Below are 23884 nucleotides of genomic sequence, written 5' to 3' on the forward strand. Positions count from 1 at the left end.
AGAGTCAATAAGACCATTCAGTGGCTCAACCTGGATAGTCTGAAATTGCAATCCTTTCAGGCAACAATGTTGCAATCACACTCCTATGCGGTCTTAACACCATTTTAAAAATTATATGAAAGCTAAGACTGCTATGAGCCTTCTCAGGCAAACTTTTCAAAATATAAAGTCTCCAGAGGCACCTGGGTGGCTCAGTGGGTTAAAGCCTCTGCCTTCGGCGCAGGTCATGATCCCAGAGTCCTGGGATCAAGCCCCACATTGGGCTCTTTCCTCAGCGGGGAGCCTGCTTTCCTCTCTCCCTCTGCCCATCTCTCCGCCTACTCGTGATCTCTGTCAAATAAATAAATAAAATCTTTTAAAAAAATAAAAATAAAAATAAAGTCTCCAAATGCTGTCAATTTTTTACTTATTGTCCAAACTAAGATGAAACCCTGATAACATAAATATCAAAGGTTGAGCACATGTGACCACATAATGAAAATAAATGTCACATTACAACTCTGGCCACAAGGTTAGACTACTAATTACAATTTCAAGGCAGATTTGCCTAATCGATCAAAGGACAGATTCCATGGGAGATAGCAATTCTGTTTTAAGTCATAGACAGAGTCCCGGTCTATGCCATTTTTTCTTAAAGAGGCATTTTTTAATAAAGACCCTATGTTTCATTCATCTTGGTACTGCTCACAGCCCAGAGCCTTGCACATCTTAGGAATGCAATAAAATATTTGCTGAACATAGTTCCTGACAACCAACATTAATGGCTTCCCAAAGCAAGCACAGGGAAAACAAAAGACCATGCCAACATATTTCTAATACACTTACATCCTATGAATCACAACACAAATCTGAATGTTTCCAGGAACTTGTTTTTCAAAAAAAAATGTGCACTTCTATAATATTTTACATTCGTGTGCTATTTATGAAAAATGCAAGTAAAGCTAACATTATTTTTACACTTAGTTCCCTATTTGCCAGAAATTTCTTACAAGAAATATCACCCCACTTTGTGTACATCTTATCATGTATAAATCCTACGAAATGAAAAAAGGTGGAGTGTATGCTTTAAACTTGGGTGCAAGGAGTTTCTAAGCCCAAATGCAAATTATTTCCCCATTAAAACACTAAAACAACTAAATTGCTAACAAAACCAAACAGGTACAAATTAGATTATATTAGTGGGGGGAAAATGCTGACTGGAAATGAGGACAAAGGGGTTCTTGTCCCTGCTCAGCCATTAATTTACTATATGACCTTACCTAATTAGTTAGCCTCTCTGGGTCTCAACTTCCTCATTTTAATATTGTTTAAAGCCCTTTCAAACTACATGCTAAGATTCAACATGTCCTGAAAACTGATGGACATGCGTACTGCGCCCCCCTTCCCGCCTCCCAAATCACACTGAACGTGATAGTTTTAAATATGTGACTAGGATTTCTATCAAAGTCAACTTATTAAAATGTGAGATGAGCTTAAGACCATTTCACATGGAGAATAAGGCAACTAGATTAAAACAAACAGTGCTTCTAGATTCAAGTTTCACCCAGATAGCAACTGTTCTTCCTGGGGGAACAGCCCTTTCTTTTCATAGCATCCTTGAAAATTCCACCTCTTTACAAATGGAGAAATCGAGTCAGGGTCATTGTCAGGGTCTCAAAAATGCAGATGCATGGCTTTTCCTTCCTTTTCCCTTTTCCACAGTCACCTTGTTAAAGGAGAGGAAAGCTGAAGGGCTAGTTTGGCTTGGGGCACGGGGAAGAATGTGGCAGTTACGCTACAGACCAAGACAAGCCCCTCTCAATTGAGGCACTGTAGGAGCCAGCCCATCCTTGTAATTACTGCTCACACTCCAAACGCAATGAAAAGATTTCCTGTGGCTGAGATGGGAAGATGCCTGGACTCGCTGAGGAATGCTCTGCGACAATAACCACCATAACCATCTGAAAAACTGCACTCAAGCTGAGATTCACAACACTCCGGAAAGCGGGAAGCATCAAGAAAACAGAACTTGGTCACGGAGACCGTTTAGACTCAGTTATGATCTGAAGCGAAAAAGCTCTAAAAAGAACATGTTTTGAAAGTACCTTTTGATACCCAACAGCGTAAGCCTGTATGGTCCTTTATTACATACACAGCAAATTAAATCAAACTTAATCCTCAAAGAATTGGATAAAGTATTTTTTTAACTTTTTTTTTAAGATTTTATTTATTTGACAGAGACAGAGATCACAAGTAAGCAGAGATACGGGCAGAGAGAGAGGGGGAAGCGGGCTCCCTGCTGAGCAGAGAGCCCGATGTGGGGCTCGATCCCAGGACCCTGGGACCATGACCTGAGCCGAAGGCAGAGGCTTTAACCCACTGAGCCACCCAGGCGCCCCTAGAACTTGATAAAGTATTCTTAAACGAATTTTACAGGTGAACCAACAACATGGGAAGAAATGGGGGAATTGTCCAGCAGCAAACATCAGAGCCTCATTTTAAACTCCATTCTGACTTCAAATACTCCAAACTTTATGTTTCAAAATGGTACCGCTGACCCCAGTGTTCAGTCCCTACTATTTTTGTGTGATTTCAAAAATTTTATTTCTCACTAAATTGCTTTCTCCCCCACCCGCACTCCCAATCTGGTCCTCCTCTGGAGGACTCTTAAAGCACTCTATGTACAATGCTCCAAACACTCACACACACTTACTGCGCCTTCTCTAATTGCTCATTTCCTTTTCTCCCAGCCTAGGCTCATTCCTTTCAACAGCAAGAGACCATCTCCTCTTTCCTTACAGACAGAAGCCACCACACAGATGATCTTGGCTCCCTGTGACTTCCAAGCTTGACCCACTCCAACCAGCTCCGTCTCCCTACATACAAGAACACGGTGTGGGCATTCAGACTGCTTCCCAAGCGCCCAACACACAACAGGTGAACAAAAACTGTTAGTTTAATGCACTGTGGGGGGGGGTGGATGATCCAAGACTTGTATTTTATAGAATTTTATAAAGTACACCTTTACATCCAGTATCCCATAGGAGTCTAAAACTGTACTTAATAATATCTTCTCAATGATCTCCTTCTGCACTGTGGCTCAGCATATCATTCTGAAATTCAGAACCCGGGCCCAGAGGCGCGGAGCTGGTAAGTAGCAGCCTGTCAACTCTACTTTCTAGACTGTCTTCCTGCCGTTCCCAAGGTAGCCTGGGAACAGGCAAGATTAGGTTCATTAGAACACGAAGGAGGTGTTGTCCCATTCAGGTTTCCTGTTGTGAAATCGGAGACTTCTGAAAATCTGCAGGTTGCCGGTTAGATCAACAAAGGAGCTTGGACTCCAACAAATTCGCTGGGACCACAAAAACCTGAAAAAGCGCAGGGGAAGAGTGTACTATCTGACCTCCGTGTCCACACATGCCTCAGCCTCGTCCGCAGGCCGTTAAAGCAGAACAGGTAAGTAAGGACCCAAAATTCACTTCTAACCTTACTGTTGTAAGCCAAAGCACACACACATCCATCAGATCAAACAGCATCAGGTGGAATGAAATGAAAGCCAGAAGCAGATATCCAGCTCCATCTGCACCTACTCAGACCCTGGAGTGCAGGAACGCAGAAAGTGAAGGAGTGACTTTCAGGTAAAGGACACAACACCAGAAGGTTCTACCCAGTGTCTGCTAAGCACAAGTACTTTGTTCTGCTTTGCCCAGAAATGCAAACCCAAAAGAGCCCTTTGAATAGCTCATCAAAGGCACACAACCAGAGCGTGATGCCCAGACCAATTTTGAAAACAGCAAGCTTCCTTCAAGGGTCAAACAAAGATTAAGAGCTCCTTTTTGCCCACCAAAGAACCCTAAGGCTAACCACTTGAAACGCATTCCTAACACAGAGCCACTTCCAACAGGTATGTCTGGCTGCCCTGAGGGCTGAGGCCTCCCTCAGCTCAGGTGAAATCTCCCTCCATCCCAGTGCCTCTAAATTCTCATTTTGTCCCTGTAAGGGCTCCGGAAAGCAACATCCGCCTACCCTCAACACACGCACTTATGCCACAAGGCATCACATTGTCACACTGAAACCAGGAGAGTGGACACAAGCCAGTGAGTGGCTCCCGTGTGGAATGCAAGTTCTTAAAATTATTAAGCACTCCATCCTTAACCCGACTGTTGATGAAAGGAGATGTATATCAAAGTCTGTTTTCCTAACCTTAGCCAGAGAATTTAAGTGAGCGGTTTCCGCTCCCCAGCGAGGTCTGGTGATAAGCCTCAGCAGAGAGCAACATCGGGACCTTGCTCTGATTGCAAAGGATGTAGCAACTGGCATTAACCACTGAACTCTGGGATCCTCGCGGCGCCGGACCCCCCTCCTTTGCCAAGACCTCCCAACTCTGCAGAGTAAAGCTGGGAGTGGGGTCCAGTGCCAAGGCTACCCCAGCTGTAAAGAAAGCTGCGAGTGATTTTAAAGCCCCCCTCGTTACTTTTACTAACACAAAGCGGGTAAGGGCTGAAGGGTTGCTTCACCAACCCAGTGGAACAGTAGAGAGACAAAGGTCACCCCCAAACGCGCCCGCGCGCGCACCGAAGCCCAGACTGTGCAGCGCACGTTCCACCAACCTTCCACTGTGGTCGCTTCCTGTGGGGTTTATCCCCCACCCCCCACCCCAACCCTCTCCGGAAAGTTTGAGGCTGTTCACACCGACTTTCAAAAGTCCATTGTTTCCTTCCCCGTAAACGCAATGAAAAGAGAGACGGAGAGAAAGAAACCGAGGCGCCGTTCCCCAGACCCTTTCTTACCGAGAGGATTTACTCCGGGGGAGCCCGGGGACTCCGGACCCAGCCAGGAGAGAGACCGGGAACCGCGGAGGGCGGGGGGAGGGCGGGAGGGGGCTTCGGGGGGCGGGAGGATGTTTTCCGTCTCAGCAGAAACGCCTCGATGCCAGAGCGCCGGCAGCCGGGAGCTGGGACCGTGCTCGGGGCCGCGGGCGGCGACCTCGCAGTGGCCCCGGGGGGCAGCGGGGGAGGCGGGGCGGGGGGAACCCCTCCGCGGCTTACCTTCCCCTCCCCCACTTAGCGTCGGCTACTTCAGGTGCCTACACCGCGGTCCAAAGAGACGGAGCCGAGCTCCCAGCGTCCCGGTGTCCGGATCTTCTCTCCATGGCCAGAGAGCCCCTGGAGCCCCGCGCCCGCCGCCGCCGCCGCCTCCGCTTTTCTGCAACTGGCAGCCGCAGCCTCTGCCCGGAGGTGCAACGCTCTCCTCCCGGGAATGACGCGCACTTCCCTCCGCCTCCGCCTCCTCCTCCTCCAGCCCCGAGCCTCGGGGGCAGGGGCCTCGGCTCGCTCGCTCCCGGAGCCGCCGCTCGGCTTTCTCCGCTCCTTCCCCCCGGGTTGGAAGAGAGCCTCGGCCCCGGCGACGCGCGCCCCAGCGTCCCCGCAGCGATGGGAGGCGGCGGCCGCGCGGGGCAGAGCGGGGTCCCGGGAGTCGCTCTTGTCCCTGGTCGGCCGGCGCCGCGGCTCGCGAGGGTCGCGCTCAGCCTCCGCCGGCCAGACAAGCGGCCCGGCTCTGCAGGGCCGAGGGCTGCCGATTGGGCCGGCGGGCGGGCGGGCGGACGAGACGGAGGAGGCGGGGGGAGAGGAGGAGCCTGCGGCCGGAGGGGGCGGTGGCCACGCCGGGCTCCTCCCGCCGCCCGGCTCCGCGGGAGCTCCGGACCCCGGCGCTCGGCGCCTCCCGCTGCGGCCACCGAGAACCGCGCCCCCCGCTGCGGCTGCAAACTCCCACCGCGCGGGTCTGAACCTGAGCCGGGGCCCCCAGCACCTCGCGGCCGAGTCGGACAATGAGCCCCCATCAGCCCCGGCTGAACCTGACAATGAGCCCCATCACCCCCCCGGTGGAGCCTGCTCCCCCGCGGATCCTGTCCTGCCTGAGCCTGACACGGCGCCCCCCTCGCTCCACGGCGGAACTGGACACTGCACCCCTACCGCCTCCCGGGTGAGCCCGACTGCGCCCCAACACCCCGCCGCTGAGCTGGACACTGCGCCTTCATCGCTCCCGCCTGAGCCAGACTCCGAGCCGCATCATCCCCAAAGGGACTTCCATAATTCCCGAAAATGCTCTGTGCGTCGGGCCAGCGCACCACGGCCGCCCCCACCTGGCCGACCGCGGGCGCTGGGTTCTTAGCCCTCTCCGCGGAACGAGCCCGCTCTCCGACTCGGGACAGCTCCTCCGGCGGCGCAGAGCGGCCCCGGCCCCCGGCTCCCCAGCCAGAATAAATAGAACTACGCTTCCCCACGCCCCCTGCCCGCGTCACTCTGGAGTGGCCGCCGCTTGCAGGAGGGGCGCGGAGCGAGCCCGCCCACCCCAGCGCCTCCCGACCTCTCTACCGACTCCCGCACCCGGGCTGGAGCAGCCCAGCCGCCCCCACCCCGCCCCGTGCCGGAGCGGCTCTCACCATGATAGGGGCTTGGCTCCCGCCGACGGCGCGGCCCGGGCCGGGGCCGGGGCCGGATCAGTCAAACCCGCGAGGTCCCCATCTAGGGACAGCCGCAGGTCTGCCAAATCCAGGCAGTCGTCATCCTCTGTTTAATTCGGGATTGGAAATTGTCCCGAAAGGGAACTCTTTCAGTAAATACTGTACAGACAGGAGTGTTCATTTTTCAGGGCTGCTCTTCCTCCCTCCCCGCCCCCCCACACCCTTTTAATAAAACCTTAGTCATGTAACCATGACACACCCAGCAGGCGGGAAAGGGAATTCCCTACTTCCACGAGTTTGGTACAGTTTGTAGAAATCAAAAGGTTGCCGGATCTTGGCTGATGATAAGACTGCCCTGGGGAACTTTGAAAAATTCGGATTCCCAAAGTTCACACGACCTAATGACTCACAGAGGCCTGGAATGTGTAAGTTTGAGAACCAGATGGAGCACCATCCTCAACCTAATTAAAACCTTCGAAAGTTGCCTCCACTATAGCAACATGGTCCGGTGCTCAGACCTTAACGAAACTACCAAACTTTGGGAGCCACTGTCCCTCTGGGAGAGGAAGTTTCTTGAAATAAGGCAGATGCAGATGGGGGGAGGGGTGCTCAGGGGTGAAGCATCTGCCTTCCTCTGGACTCACGATCTCAGGTTCCTGGGATCCAGCCCCGTAGGGGGCTCCCCACTCAGTGGGGAGTCTGCTTCCCCCTCTTCCTCTGCCCCTCCTATCTGCTCCTTCTCTCTCTCAAATAAATAAATAAAATCTTCAAAAAAAAAAAAAAAAAGCAGATGGTTTTGAATGACAAACTAGAAGGGACAAAGGACTTCTTTAGTGGCCAAAGATGATATGTTTAGGATAGGAAATGTGTCCCCCTGTGTGGTAAGCAAATAGTTCAGATCCAGGGTCTTTGCAGGTGGGATTACCTTAGAGATCGGGAGTTGGGGAGATGATCCGGGGTTATCAGGGTGGACCTTGAGTGCGATCACAGGTCACCTTAGAAAAGGGAGGTGAGAAGATGATTGGAGCGCCGGCAGATGCAGCCTGGGTAAAGGAGCGTCAGCAGCCCCAGAAGCTGGAAGCTGCGAGGAAGGGCAGGTCCCTAGAGCCTCCAGAGGGAAGGAGTCCTGCCTCCTAGAAGAATTCAGACTTCCAGACTACGAGCATGAAAGTATACATTTCTGCTGTTTTAAGTCACCAAGTTAGTGGTAACGTCTTACGAGAGCCATGGAAAACACACACATCATATGGCCTGTGTCGTGCCCTTAAAATGCCCATTTTCAGGACGTCTGGGTGGCACCGTTGGGTTAAGCATCTGCCTTTAACTTGGTCATGATACCGGGGTCCTGGGATTCAGTCGGGCTCCTTGCTCAGAGGGGAGCCTGCTTCTCGCTCTGCCTGCTGCTACCCCTGCTTGTGCTCAATCTCTCTCTCTTTCTCTGACAGATAAATAAAATCTTCAAAAAACAAAAAATGCCCATTTTCTGAATCTTTATTAAGTGCCAGGCATTTTGCTTGGAGTTTGAATATGTTATTTAATTTAATCCTCCCAAAAATTGTTACTCCGATTGTAGACATGAGGACCCTGGGACTCAGTAAGTCTAGGGAGCCTGCCACATAGCAAGAGCCTATTGGAATCAAACATTAAAAGTGACTATTAAAAAATCATGTAAACTATTTTAATGAAAGTTTTGGTTTTAAAGAGGTCTTATTTCCATAACCTATACCTATTGCCAAAATCAAAGGAAATGGACATGGGTATCTGGGGCCACTGTGCCTGGAGTGTAGGGTGGGCAGGGGGTGTAGGAGACTCAATACTCTTGTGAACTTAAAACTGCTCTAAATAAAGCCTGTTGCGAGGGGCACCTGGGTGGCTCAGAGGGTTAAGCCTCTGCCTTCGGCTCAGGTCATGATCTCGGGGTCCTGGGATCGAACCCAGCATAGGGCTCTCTGCTCAGCGGGGAGCCTGCTTCCTCCTCTCTCTCTGCCTGCCTCTCTGCCTACTTCTGATCTCTGTCAAATAAATAAATAAAATCTTTTTAAAAAGGGATTAAAAAAAAGCCTATTGGGGAGGGTCGCCTGGCTGGCTCAGTCGGTAGAGAGTGTGAGTCAGTAGAGTATGTGACTCTTGACCTCAAGTTTGTAAGTTCAAGCCCCATGTTGGATATAGGGATTACTTAAAAATAAAGTCTTTTGAGAAAATTTTAAATAAAAAAATAAAGTCTATCAACACAAAAGAGGGCATTGAATCCTTGTGTGGCTGACCTTTGAGAATTTTATAAACTTATGTTCTTGGGTATTTATCAGGAAACATAAAAAATATCAAAGTTTCTTAAAATAAGGGAGATGGTTTTGAAACTACAGTCTCCAACTTCCAATGCTTTGACTTAATTGTTCAACTTTATGAGGGGGCAAATGTGAAATGCATTCAAACACTACTTCAAATTTTGAATTAGGATCTTTTCCTGGTCCACCCACACTCTTTCATGATGCCAGGCAGCGACAGGGAGCCAAGGCTCCGGTCACCCAGTGATCACGAGGGTCAACAACCAATCCTCTCACCATTCTGCACCCAGACAACCATTCTGTCTTTCATTTTCAGCACAGTATTCAATACATTACATGAGATATTCAATGCTTTATTATAAAACGGGCTTTGTGTTAGATGATTTGGCCCAACTGTAGGGTAATGTGGGTGTGCTGAGCCCATTTAAGCTGGGCTGGGCTAAGTGATGATGTTCAGTAGGTTAGGTCTACTAAATGCATTTTGGACTTAAGATATTCTCAATTTATCATGGGCTTATCCAGATATAACTCCGTCATGAGCTGAGGCAGATCTGTAATGTGAATGGAGTTATACTGGACACAAAGTGAGAGGTCACAGACTTCTCTGGTCAAGAACTGATGTTGTCCCAAATCGGGTTCCCAGGGAAGCAGGCTGAGACACAGTGGCAAGATGTTCATTAAAAAACGTCCATGAGGTCAACACCTTTTGAGGGAGGGACAGGAAGCAGGATGGGACAGAGGGAAAAGTTGAGCTGCCGCGTGAACCCAGCCACGGACGCAGCCAAGCTCCCTGGGAGGCTCTGGACCAGCATGACCCTTCTGAATTACTGCTGCTACATGCCTTTACATAGCCTCCTGACTCAGTCACCGGATATGGTGCATCCTGGAGAGTGGCATGACCTTGGGTAAGGCAGCTCGGCAGCCCAGGAGAGGTTTGGCTCTGGACAACCCTTGGAGCTGGGCAGCACGTCCTCTCTTGAAGGCGGATCTGGTAGTCTAGTACCGACCAGTAGGCAGTCACCTACTCCCTCACCGTTCTGTCCTTTTCACATGAGGAGGGAAAGCCTCATATGAGCATAGGATGCCTTTTTTTGTTGTTGTCCCAGTGCTGGCAGTGCTCAGAGTCTTGAGGCAGGACAGCACACTGGCTGACAGTGGAGGTCCCTTGGGCACTTGGCCTGGGTTAGAACCACAGTCCATAGCTCCCTGCAGGACAACTTCAGACAAGATGCCCAGCCTCTCTGTGCCTGTGTCTTCACTTAGAAATGGGAATAAGGGGGGCACCTGGGTGGCTCAGTGACTTAAAGCCTCTGCCTTCGGCTCAGGTCATGATCCCGGGGTCCTGGGATTGAGCCCCGCATCGGGCTCTCTGCTCGGTGGGGAGCCTGCTTCCTCCCCTCTCTCTGCCTGCCTCTCTGCCTACTTGTGATCTCTGTCTGTCGAATAAATAAATAAATAAATCTTTTAAAAAAAAAAAAAGGGAAATGGGAATAGGGGGACGCCTGGGTGGCTCAGTTGGTTGAGCGGCTGCCTTTGGCTCAGGTCATGATCTCAGCGTCCTGGGATCGAGTCCCACATCGGGCTCCTTGCTTGGTGGGAAGCCTGCTTCTCCCTCTGCCTCTGCCTGTGAGCTCTCTCTCTCTCTCTCTCTCTCTCTCTCTCTCACAATAAATAAATAAATAAATAAATAAATATTAAAAAAAAAAAAAGAAAGAAAGAAATGAGACTAGGGGCAGGGCTCCTGGCTGGCTCAGCCGGTGAAGTGTCTGCCTTCACCTCAGGTCATGATCTCAGGGTCCTGGGATCAAGTCCTGCATCAGGCTCCCGGCTCGGTGGGGAGTCCGGTTTTCCTTCCACTTCCCCCTCTGCTACTCCCCCACTCGTACGCTGGCTCTCTCTCTCAAATAAAATCTTTTTTAAAAAATGGGAATGGGGGGGCGCCTGGGTGGCTCAGTGGGTTAAAGCCTCTGCCTTCAGCTCAGGTCATGATCCCGGGGTCCTGGGATCGAGCCCCACATCGGGCTCTCTGCTCAGCAGGGAGCCTGTTTCCTCCTCTCTCTCTCTCTCTCTGCCTGCCTCTCTGCCTACTTGTGATCGCTGACTGTCAAATAAATAAATAAAATCTTTTAAAAAATAAAATGGAAATAGGGTTACCTGCCTGGCTCAGTGAATAGAGCGTGTGACTTTTGAAATAGGGGTTGTAAGTCCTGGCCCCACATTTGGCATAGAGCTTACTCTGAATGGATGAATGAATGAAGTTCCTAGTCCATGCCGTTATCATGAGGATTAACTGATAACGATGTAAGGGGCTTAGCCACACACTTCGTAAGTGCTCAGTGTCCTTAAGGTCTCTGGCCCTCTTCTGTAGCCTTCCATGTCTGGCTAATTTAGAATCCTAGGGTGCCTGGATGGCTCAGTTGGTTAAGCAACTGCCTTCAGCTCAGGTCATGATCCTAGAATCCCAGGATCAAGTCCTACATCAGGCTCCCCACTCAGAGGAGAGTCTGCTTCTCCTTCTGACCTCTTCCCTTTCATGCTTTCTGTCTCAAATAAATAAATAAATCTTTTAAAATTAATTAATTAATTAATTAATTAGAATCCTGTATCAGGTTACACTCACAAGGACTTTTTTGGTGGGGACTTGCAACTGAGTGCTGAAGATGAAGGCTCCAGACTGGAGGTGAAGGCCATGAGAAACATTCAAGGATCATGGTCTAAACAAAGCAGGTGAGAATGGTGAGCAGCAAGAGCCACACTCCAACCACGCCTTATTCTTACAGCCTCTCGGGCTCTATATGCCTGTCCCTTTCCATCTCTCTGAAATGCCAGTTCTCCCAATGCATACCCTGGCTGGCCCATCCCTTACCCCACTCACCACTGTGCCTTTACCTCATGAGATCAAAGGTGGATCAAAGGTGACCCTCTATGTGAACATTCTAGACTCCGTCAGGGCCTCCCTTCGGGTCCATCTGTTACACCCCTCCCAGCACCGCGCCAGGATGCTTAAGTATGTCCTACTCCCAGCCACCCCCCTCCTGTCCCCTTCCTTACAGCTGGTGGACTGGACACCTGAAGAATCAGATTCAAGATGGAACCTCATATTGTGGATGGCAAAGGAGTCCACAGAGCCCTTCAGGAGAGGGGGAAAGTATCAAACACCATGATCTGGAAAGAGCTTGGACACCTCTGCGTTCAGCTTTTTAGTGTCGCTGCTTGCTTTATATGTTCCGGCTCCAACCCCTTTGAAGGCAGAACCTCCCTTGACTTCCACCACTCTTCCCCTCTCTGTTTCCCCCCACGACCACCGCCAGGCTGTTAGAAATTAATCCCTACAGACCGTGTTTCATTCTATGAGGGTCTGAACAGATCGTTTTCAAATCTCATTTTTCTGTTCATACTTGTTCCCAGCTACATTTAGTGTCTGGATGGAAATGATTCTCCAGGTGACTAATGCTTCTCCAGGAAGGTGTTGATATGCTGTTTGTATCCTCACCTTAATTAAAAGTCTTAAAAGAATTTTCCCCCATTGACCGAATGCAATAACATTACGGAATGTTAGTGTGACCTTTCTCCACTGGGGTAGACCTGAGTGTCTACAAAACCATCTTTTCTCGCTTTATGTCCCTGTATCCAACTAACCTCATTCTCACACTTCATCAGCTTGTCATGAAGACTGCATGTTTCCAGTTAAACTCTCTGGATCCTTGCTTTAAAGTATGACGTAAGCAATTCTGATATAGCTAAAACTCTGACACAGTCTTTTCAGAGAGAGGAGAAACATTTATTTATTTGTTTGTTTGTTTATTTATCAGCCTCCAAAATCTGTTGGGTAAGTAGGAATGAAACCTCTTTTCTTTTTGTCATTTGAAAACACAGCCTTCAGGGTGCCTGGGTGGCTCAGTGGGTTAAAGCCTCTGCCTTCAGCACAGGTCATGATCCCAATGTCCTGGGATAGAGCCCCACATCGGGCTGTCTGCTTGGCAGGGAGCCTGCTTCCTCTTCTCTGCCTGCCTCTCTGCCTACTTGTGATCACTGTCTGTAAAATAAATAAATAAAATCTTTTTTTAAAAAATGTCAAAAAAAGAAAACACAGCCTTCTACTTAGAAAAGAGATACTGCATCCTGATTCCTAGGCAATATATTCAAAATAGGTACCAAATCATTTTAAGTTACACACTATCTCTGTATAAGTGGTTTTGCTTTGTCATTGGCACCCTGAACCAGTATCTAGAAGGTCTTCACAACTGAAGACACCGTCCCTGGGAAGGGAAATAAGTTGCCTGAGGTCACTCAGCTAGAGTAAAGTTGCTACTGTAACATATTTTGTATTAAAAATTTCTTTTAGGGGTGCCTGGGTGGCTCAGTGGGTTAAAGCCTCTGCCTTCAGTTCAGGTCATGATCTCGGGGTCCTGGGTTCCAGCCCCACATCGGGCTCTCTGCTCATCAGGGACCCTGATTCCCTTCCTCTCTCTCTGCCTGCCTCTCTGCCTACTTGTGATCTCTGTCTGTCAAATGGATAAATAAAATCTTTAAATAAATAAATAAATAAATAAAAATTTCTTTTACCATTTCTAAGGTATATGCAGTATTGATTGCCCCCATTGTCTTATGGGTTTGCTGTATGAGGATGAGAAGATATATGTAAACTCAAGAAATACAAATGAGAAATATACCACCTTTGTGTCATATTCACAAACGGATGTGTACCGAAAGATTTTAAATAGTGAATTAGCATAAGAACTGAGAAAGCTGATGATGCATAAAGTACATAATTTAAAATAATACCGGGCGCCTGGGTGGCTCAGTGGGTTAAGCCGCTGCCTTCGGCTCAGGTCATGATCTCGGGGTCCTGGGATCGAGTCCCGCATGGGGCTCTCTGCTCAGCAGGGAGCCTGTTTCCTCCTCTCTTTCTCTCTACCTGCCTCTCTGCCTACTTGTGATCTCTCTCTGTCAAATAAATAAATAAAATCTTTTAAAAAAATAATAAAATAAAAAATAAAATAATACCAATATCCTGGAGCATGTGACCTGCTCACTGGGTAGAGCACATGATTCTCAATCTAAGGGTTGTGAGTTAAAACCCCATGTTGGGCACAGCACCTACTAAAAAAATGTTTTTTAAATTTTTTAAAATAAAATAAATAAATAATACCAACATCCTGAAATCATGCATCATCTCCTGAGTTTTATCCCTTCCTTCCTGTACCTCCCTTCCAGGCTACCAGTAAAGAAGCATAAGACCACTGTTCCCTGAAAGATTAAGAATCCTCAGTACTCGTCCAAGAAGCAGAATTAGAAAAGAGAAGCAAGATCAGGAGCATCGGACCTGCATCAATTCACAGCTGCCAAATTCCCCTAAGTATACTGTATAAAAGCTCTCTGCATACAGACAAAAGGCTGATATCCAGGATCTATAATGAACTCCTCAAACTCAACACACACGAAACAGGCAAACATATCAAAAAATGGGCAGAAGATGTGAACAGACACTTCTCCAATCAAGACATACAAATGGCTATCAGACACATGAAAAAATGTTCATCATCACTAGCCCTCAGGGAAATTCAAATTAAAACCACATTGAGATATCACCTTACACCAGTTAGAATGGCCAAAATTAACAAAACAGGAAACAATATGTGTTGGAGAGGATGTGGAGAAAGGGGAACCCTCTTACACTGTTGGTGGGAATGCAAGTTGGTGCAGCCTCTTTGGAGAACAGTATGGAGATTCCTCAAGAAATTAAAAATAGAACTTCCCTATGACCCTGCAATTGCACTCCTGGGTATTTACCCCCAAAGATACAGATGTCGTGAAGAGAAGGGCCAACTGTACCCCAATGTTTATAGCAGCAATGGCCACAGTCACCAAACTATGGAAAGAACCAAGATGCCCTTCAACAGACGAATGGATAAGGAAGATGTGGTCCAAGTATACTATGGAGTATTGTGCCGCCATCAGAAAGGATGAATACACAACTTTTGTAGCAACATGGACGGGACTGGAATAGATTATGTTGAGTAAAATAAGTCAAGCAGAGAGAGTCAATTATCATATGGTTTCACTTATTTGTGGAGTATAACAAATACCATGGAGGACAAGGGGTGTTAGAGAGGAGAAGGGAGTTGGGGTAAATTGGAAGGGGAGGTGAATCATGAGAGACTATGGACTCTGAAAAACAATCTGAGGGGTTTGAAGGGGCGGGGGGGGGGGGAGGTTGGGGTACCAGGTGGTGGGTATTATAGAGGGCACAGATTGCATGGAGCACTGGGTGTGGTGAAAAAACAATGAATACTGTTTTTCTGAAAATAAATAAATCAATTTAATTAAAAAAAAAAAAACTCTCTGCAGTGCCTCAGTGGCTCAGACAGTTAAGTGTCCAGCTCTGGATATCAGCTCAAGTCTTGATCTCAAGGCCAGGCGTTCAGATCCCTGATTGGACTCCATGCCCAGCAGGGAGTCTACTTTAAAAAACAAAACAAGGGACGCCTGGGTGACTCAGTTTGTTAAGCAGCTGCTTTAGGCTCAGGTTGGGATCCTAGGGTCCTGGGATCAAATCCCACATCTGGCTCCTGGCTCAGCAGAGAGCTTGCTTCTCCCTCCCACTGCCTGCTGCTCTCCCTGCTTTGTACTCTCCCTCTCTGTTAAATGAATAAATAAAACCTTTAAAAAAATCTGTTAAAAAAATAAAAAACAAAACAAAACAAAACTCTCTGAATTTTCCATGGTTACAATTAAAAACTAACATGCAAGAAAAAAAGAATAGCTCCCTACACTCTCAGGGCCACCTAGATGACAAAACAGCTCTTCAGGAAACTTGAAGTCACCCATGATTTGAAAAGCCTCAATGAACAACTTGTCAGAAGTTCCTCTCAGTCTGTGGAAATCTCTTTTGTGTGATACATCCACGTTCCTCTCTAAAGAAATGAACATGAAACTATTCTAAAAGATAGTCAAGATTACTTGAGATAAAGGACAAATACTGTATGATTCCACTTACATGAGGTGCCTAGAGTAATCAAATTCATAAAGACAGAGAGTAGAATGGTGGTTACCAGGGGCTAGAGGAGGGGGCACTGTTACTGTTTAATGGATACAGAGTTTCAGTCTGAGCAGATGAAAAGATTACAAAGATGATTAGTGGTGGTGGTTGCAGAATGTGAATATATTTAATACCACTGAAACTTACCTTAAAAATGGCTAAAAGGGTAAACTTTATGTTGCCATGGAGAAAAGATTACATCTTGAAATATTATAAACTAAGAAAAGTCATCAAATATTTCCCCAAATATTCCCCAAATATTTCCCTAAGAGTACAATGGAAAAATGACAAAAATAGAAAAATCTGGTGTTATGTTCCATTGGGATGTAAGAATTTACTGCGACTTTAAACGGAGGCAATTGTTTTCAGAAAACTACTGTTAAAATGCACTAGTAAGTGGGGGGAGGGGAGGGTTGTCTGACCGGCTTAGTCAGTAGAGCATGTAGATCTTGATCTCAGCGTCATGAGTTCAAGCCCCACATTGGGTGTAGAGATTACTCTAAAAATTAATACATCAATTAAGTAAATAAAAATGTACTACAAGGTGCTTAAAAATGGAGAAAGGAATTTCAGCCCTTTCCATGATCACATCAATTCAGCTCTCTTGTGTGGATGAGCTGAAGACAGCTTGGGAAACAGAGCTCAGTTAGTTATGCAGCAAATACTTACTGTGGGCCATTGTGCCAAACACTGACAGATTTTCATGGTAAGACAGCACAGCTAAAGCAATCCTTGTGGAGTTCCTCCCTCTCATTGAAGGAGATTGGCAAGTAAACCAGTAAGCAAATGGTAATACAGATTGTGATAAACTCTCTGAAGGACATAATCAGAATTATGAATGATGCGTGGGATAGAAGACACTGATGGCCTCAACGACCCACACTCTCAGGATTCATGCTCTTGTGAGGTTCCCTCCCACACTAGCTTTGAACTTGGCCATGTGACTTACGTTGGCCAATGCAACAATGGTGGAGTGATATAAACAGAGGCTTCAAAAGCATTTGCATGGAGTGCCTGGGTGGCTCAGTCAGTTAAGCATTTGACTTCAGCTGGGATCATGATCCAGGAGTCCAGGAGTCAAGCCCCCCATCAGGCTCCCTGCTTGGCAGGGAGTCTGCTTCTCCCTCTCTCTCTGTTCCTCCCCTGCTTGTGCTTACTCTCTCCTCTCTTACCCACTTGCTGTCTCAAACAATTAAATTTTTTTAAAAACCTTTAAAAAAAAAAAAGCATTTGCACAAGTTGCTGGGGTTGAGGTGGGGGAAGGGATATTTAAGATTACATGGTCAGAGAATACAAAGATAGTAGTAGTTAACAACCTAAAGGATGTGAATCCTAAGAACAAAAATTTGAAAAGGAAAATACATTATAATGGCAAAAAAGGAGGGACCAAGGCAGGGGAAGCCCTGAGGATGGGGAATCCAGGCTTGGAATACTATGGACCCAGGAGAGGCCAGCGGTGAACTTTTTTATAATTTCTGCTTGGACTGGCCTTATCTGGGTACTAAATAAATCATAAAAAGAAGCCATAAAGGCTCAAAAATTTCCTGGAAAGATTCTTTGCTTAATAGAGATATATTTTAAAAAATTGCTGGGTGCCTGGGTGGCTCAGTGGGTTAAACCGCTGCTTTCGGCTCAGGTCATGATCTCAGCATCCTGGGATCGAGTCCCGCATCTGACTCTCTGCTCAGCAGGGAGCCTCTCTCTCTCTCTCTGCCTCCCTCTCTGTCTACTTGTGATCTCTGTCAAATAAATAAATAAAATCTTTTTTTTTAAATGTTGCTTAGCTGAAAACAAGCAACAGTTTTTTAATTTTTTAAGAAAAAAAGGTGCATATAGAAAGGTACCTGTTTTTGCCATAGGAAAAATACCATCACTCCGGCATCTATTTGGGTCATCATAATCATCACATAGACAAGAGTCAAGTGTAGTTCCTCTTCTGTGACTTGTCTATTCAGAACCTTTGCTCATTTTGCTGCTGGGCTGTTGTCTTTGTCATTGATTTGTAAAAGCTCTATATATGCTAAGGAAACTACCCCTTTGTGATTTGAGTTGAAAGTATGATTTCCCAGGTTAGCCTACTGATGTAGGGTGGTATAATGCTAGAAAGCAAACTATACCGAGACAATCACACTTGTATGAAAAAACTTCTTTGTAAGCTACAGCTTGAACCAGTGAAAGAAACTAACAAGGGGTGTGTTGAAGAAAGAAAACAAGTGTGTGCTGGTGAGAACCACACAATGAGGCATAGAGAGGCAGTGGGTAGGGGGCTAAAGAGAAGTGGCATCGTTGTCAGGGGAGAGGAAGCACCTTCTGAGGCTAGACTGTGAACCTGAAAGACTGAATTTCAAGCTGTAGGAAATTATTTAAAGTAGTGGATAATACTGCAGGTCAAAGATCAGACTCTACGTTCTGTCCGTAAGCTCCTGTTTACCTTCTGAACCATTCAAGTCTTGTTCCTCTCTCAGTCTTGCGGATATAAAAACAGCCACCAAGGAGAGACCCAGGGTAAGCGAGGGTTCTGGAGCCACACTGCTTCAGATCAAGTCTCAGCAATACCACCTATTAGTGTGTGACTTTGAGCAACGTACTTCAGCTCTCTGGGCCTCCATTTCCTTATCTGTAAAATGGGACTAATCATAGCACACACCCCTATAGAGAGATTATGACAATAAATGAGTCAATAAATGTGAAGCATTTAAAAGAGTACCTAGTACACATATGCATATGGTTAAAGTTATTTAATATTATTGGGGCACCTGGGTGTCTCAGTCAGTTAAGCATCTGACTTGGTTTCCGCTCAGGTCCTGATCTCAGGGTTGCGGGATAGAGTCGGCCCTCGGGCTCCATGTTCAGTGAGGAGTCTGCTTCTCTCTCTTTCTCTGTTACTCCCCCACTCCTGCTCTCTCTCTCTCTCTCTCTCTCTCTCAAATAAATAAATATCTTAAAAAATAATAATGAAGTGATTTAATGCACACACATATTTAGTCTATTTCAGACAAGTAACACAGTATCTCAGATTTCTAACCACTGTTGTGTACAATTATCCTCATTTCACGGTAAAGAAACTGAGGCTCAGGGAAAATAAATAAGTCCCACTTTTTTCATCACCTTTGGGCCATCTCCCAATATTAAAGAAAATAGGGGGCGCCTGGGTGGCTCAGTGGGTTAAGCTTCTGCCTTCAGCTCAGGTCATTATCTCAGAGTCCTGGGATCGAGCCCCTCATCGGACTCTCTGCTCAGCGGGGAGTCTGCTTCCCTCTCTCTCTCTGCCTGCCTCTGTCTACTTGTGATCTCTCTCTGTCAGATAAATAAAACCGAAAAAAAAAATAAAAAGGTTAAAAAAAAATTTTTTAATTGAAGTTTCTGTACTACAGGTGAAAGTACCTTCAAAGGGAACCCTCGTCAACGCTTCTCATGGTTTTTGTGGGACACAGGTGTCCAGAGGCACGACCACTCTACTGCTACTGTACACAGGTAAAACCAAGTAAAGGAAAAGAGCTGTAAGCAGCATGTCTCAGAAAGAAAAAGAAGAAGGAGGAGGAGGAGGAGGAGGAGGAGGAGGGGGAGGAGGAGGAAGGGATGGTTCAAAAGGACTTTGGCAGCATATAAAGTATTAATATAAATTAATTCCTACCATTGGAAGATTTATGATGCACCAGCCACTGTGAGAAACTAAAGTCTCAATGGAAAAGTGACTTCTCTGCCAATTTTCGAAGACACTGGAGCGGGAGAGGACCAAGTTCAAATTCTGACTGGAACATGTAATCCTGGTTTGACTCTAGGCAAGCTCCCCCAACTCTCTGGTCTTCACAGTAATGTCACATGTAAATCAACACAAGTGGAGAGACAGAATTCCACACAGAACACACCACACGCAAAACATCTCCCCCAGGACCCAGTAAATGTTGGCACTGCCCCCAGTCTGTACAATGGGCTGCCTACGACCGCTGAGAGCCACCAAAGACCAAGCGGCCGGCTTGGTGAGCTCGGGAGGCCTCCATCTCTGGAGGTGTTTGTGCAGAGGCTACACATCTCCGTGCAAAGAGCAACACTAACATAATGCTTCCTACGTGCCAGGAGCTGCCGTGGGGGATTTAGAGATATATATGAACTCTGCAGACCCCCCAGCCCTATGAGGTAGATACCGCAGGTCTCCATGTTTTACAGATGAGGGAACTAAGGAGCAGCTAAGTGGTTGGTGGGGGGGCGGTGGCGGTGATAACCACGAGCAGGTGCCAGAAATTTCCACCCCGAAGTCCTGCTTTTAACCATTGCACTAAGTGCATGTAAGCAACAGTGTGAAGACATTTGCCTATTAGTTTGCTGGAGTCCATGACCTTGATGTTGCGTCGGGCACAGGGCGCCCACGGGCTCATACTTTCCGTCTAGCGTGAGCCGCTCAAGGGCTTCCACCAAGACAGACAGAACCACTCGCTTTCGAAGGAGAAGCAGCAGATGCCGACGCCAGGGGCGGCCCCGGCGCAGCGCCGTCTCGCTGGGACAGGGTCGGCCGGGCGCGGCTCACACTCGCGAGCACCGGCTGCCGCCAAGCGCGGGCGTTTCCCGGAGCCAGACCCTAGGTGTCACCAGCGTGCCAGCGCGGCCCATCCGTCCGTCGTCGGCTCGCGGCCGCCGCAGGAAACGACAGTGTCGGCGGCGCGGAGGGGGCGCTGACGCACGGAGGGCGGAAAGGGCGTGGGTGCGAGCGCCCCGGGCCCCGCTGTTTGTGCCCGCGGCGCCCTGCGGCCCCGAGCCGCGCTCGGCCGCCGCCCCTCGCTTCCTGGCCCCGCAGCGGCTGCGGGTGGGGGTGGGCGACGGAGGGGGATGGGGGGAATGGGGGCGGGGCGTCGATGGGGGGCATGGGGGGAGGCGGGAACCCACCGCCCAGAGTTCACCCTTTAGTTTTAAGGGTTATTACTGCGGATTCAGGCTTGAGGTTTGGACTTTGAGGAGAAAGGGCAACAGAGACTTCACGGGTCCTAACAGAACTTGATTCTTCCTTTGTTTCCCTCGGCCTCGAACCGCATTTCGATTTAACGTCTCCTGCGAGCTCAGTCTGCTGGAGGAAATGATAAAGCCGGGCTGACTTACCTGCGCATCAGGGAACAGAACGCTTTCCCGGACGCCGTCTCGTTCCGTCCTCCTAACACACCTGCGGGACAGACAGGACAAGCGCTAGCATTAACCCCATAGTACAGAGGAGAACAGTGAGGTTCAAGGAGACGGTAAACAGGGCTCAAAATAGTATTCACTTTGTCTCCGAGGGAGTAAAAAAAAATCTCTGGTTTTTAAATTAGATACTATGTATAGTAAACCCATGTAATATAGAAGACGAGGCATTATTCAAACTCCTTTTTTTTTTTTTTAAGATTTTATTTATTTATTTGACAGAGAGAGATCACAAGTAGGCAGAGAGGCAGGCAGAGAGAGAGGAGGAAGCAGGCTCCCTGCTGAGCAGAGAGCCCGATGCGGGGCTCGATCCCAGGACCCCGAGACCATGACCCGAGATGAAGGCAGTGGGCTTAACCCACTGAGCCACCCAGGCGCCCCTCAAACTCCTTCTTCATCATCTCTCTTCCCCGTCCCCCATTACATTTGCTGGTCACAAGAGGGAAAAAGTTATAAACCACAGAAAGGAAAAAGACAGTTCTAGATGAAAAGAGACTTAAAATACACACTAAGTGCCCCCTGTGGTTCTTGACCCCACCCTCATTGGAATGAATCAATGAAAGGGGTATTGGGGAATCAAATGCAAAATTTTGAATATAGACTAGGAATTACGTAACATGAAGGAATTATTGCTAATCTTGGCAGGGATGATGATGGTATTGTAGTTATAAAGAAAAATATTCTTCTTTTTAGAGCTTCCCCATGACATCTGTAAAATACTTTAGCGGGCACTTGGGTGCTCAGTGGGTTAAATGTCTGCCTTCAGCCCAGGTCATGATCCCAGGGTTTTGGGATCCTGTGAGTCCCACAAGGGGATTCTTGCCCAGCAGGAAGCCTGCTTCTCCCCCTGCCTGCTCCTCCCCCTGCTTGTGCTCTTTCTCTTACAGATAAATAAAATCTAAAAAAAAATAAAATAAAATATGCTAGAAAAAACCTAATACATAAATAATAAATAAAATATGTTAACAAAAAATAATTTTTTAAGCATATGTGAGAATATACTGATGATTGTTTACTCTAGGTTATGGATATACATATAGGTGTTTATATTATTATTCTATTTTTCTTGATGTTTTTATTTTTCATAATTACTTTAAAAAATCTGTTGAGACAAACAGTGATTCATTCTTCCTTTTACACTTAAGCATCTTTGTCTTTTTAATTTTTTTGTATTTTGACATTTTCCTTGCCTGCCTTTCAGTGCATAGAAAATTTGATGAGTGGGCCACCTCGGGGGCTCAGTTGAAGGAGCAAGTGAGTCTTGATCTCAAGGTCATAAGTTTGAGCCCCACATCAGGGGTAGAGATTACTTAAATAAATAAACTTAAAAAGAAAAGAAAATTTGGTGTGAAACATAAATGGAGTAAGAGGCCTCATCTTCTATCTGACTGAAATTTTACACCTATAATTATCTTTGATCACACCCTGCAGATTACAAACAGGAGCCCAATACATAGAATGTGAAAAATTCCTCATAAAAGAAAACGGCGCTCTGAAAGATTTTTTTTTTCTTTTTTGCTTTTTGAAACCAACCAAATTTACAGAAGTTGCAAAAATAGTGTGAGGAGGTATACCTGGGTGGCTCAGTCATTAGGCATCTGCCTTTGGCTCAGGTCATGATCCTAGGGTTCTGGGATAGGGCCCCACATTGGCCTCCCTGCTCGACGGGAGGCCTGCTTCTCCCTTTCCCACTCCCCCTGCTTATGTTCCCTCTCTTGCTGTGTGTCTCTCTGTCTTATAAATAAATAACAGTATGAGGACCCTGTGGACCCTTCACCCAGATACATCAGGTGTGAACACTTTGTCATGTTTGCTCACCACTCTTTCTATCTACACAATTATACGTACTTTTTTCTGGACCATTTGAAGATAAACAGCAGACATCATTCCCTTTTAACCTTAAATACTTCAGCATAGATCTCATGGGAATGGGGACTTTATAGCAAAACAACACAATTATCAAATTCAGGAATTGTTAGCATATCCAGTCCCTACTCACTTTGCCAATTGGCCCAACGATGTCCTTTATAGTATCTTACTCCAATCCAGAATTCAGGATCAAAACTTTGTGCATTGCATGTGGCTGCTGCCTCTTTTTAGTTTCTCCTAACCTGGAACAGCCCGATTAGCCTTTCTCTGTCATTCAGGACATGAACAACGAAGAGTACAGTCCAGTTGTTGTGTATAATTTCCCCTAATTCAGGCAGAAAACCTACAAATGCTCTTTAATTATAATTTGAAAAATTTCAGCAATGCAACCTCTCTCTTTTTCAAGAGCTAGAATTACATTTACAGGAGAAGAGAAAAACTGAACTGCTAAACCTTGAAAGTATGTATAAAAAAAATTATTCTCCCAGAGAAGATTCAGAGAGGCCTCAGTGGTGAATGGAATCAGTTAAATAAATTTATACAACAGTATCGGATTTTAAACTAGGTGAAAAGAATAACTGGTGACTATAATAATTGGGCAATAAAACATACTACTAAGGGAATCCCTAGTGATCTCAAGATTTGGTTTCTTTTATTTTAATTTAGTTAATTTATTTTTAATTTATTTTATTTTTCTACTTTAAAAAAGGGGCACTTGGGTGGCTCAGTTGGTTAAGCATCTGCCTTCAGCTCAGGTCATGATCCCAGCGTCCTGGGATCTAGCGGGGGATCAGGCTCACTGCTCAGCAGAGAATATGCTTCTCCTTTTCTCTTTCCCTCTGCCTCTCCCCCTGTTCATGCTCACTCGCTCTCTCTCAAGTAAATAAATAAAATATTTAAATAAATAAATAAATGTCAAACAGGGGTGCCTGGCTGGCTCAGTTCCTGGAGCATGTGGCTTTGGATCTCAGGGTCATGAGTTCAAGCACCACATTGAGTATGGAGGCCTCTTTACAAAACGAAACAGGGGTGCCTGGGTGGCTCAGTGGGTTAAGCCGCTGCCTTCAGCTCAGGTCA

General features: G+C 46.9%; 1 protein-coding gene across 11 annotated transcripts in view; it reads right to left on the minus strand.

Moving 5' to 3' along the window:
* CEMIP2 (cell migration inducing hyaluronidase 2) overlaps nucleotides 1-23884 on the minus strand; it is a 132644-nt gene that overhangs the window by 77970 nt on the left and 30790 nt on the right. For 9 of the 11 annotated variants that reach the window (XM_082696586.1, XM_082696590.1, XM_082696585.1 and 6 more), the window contains one exon: nucleotides 20861-20921. In XM_082696586.1, coding sequence (XP_082552712.1) covers nucleotides 20861-20921 — 61 coding nt within the window. Of the gene's footprint in view, nucleotides 1-5027; nucleotides 5568-6121; nucleotides 7224-20860; nucleotides 20922-23884 lie in introns of those variants that run through there. The other 2 variants (XM_082696584.1, XM_082696583.1) reach the window with 2 other exon arrangements.

This window comes from Mustela nivalis, assembly GCF_964662115.1.
Source record: "Mustela nivalis genome assembly, chromosome: 13".
NCBI classification, from domain to species: Eukaryota; Metazoa; Chordata; class Mammalia; order Carnivora; family Mustelidae; genus Mustela; species Mustela nivalis.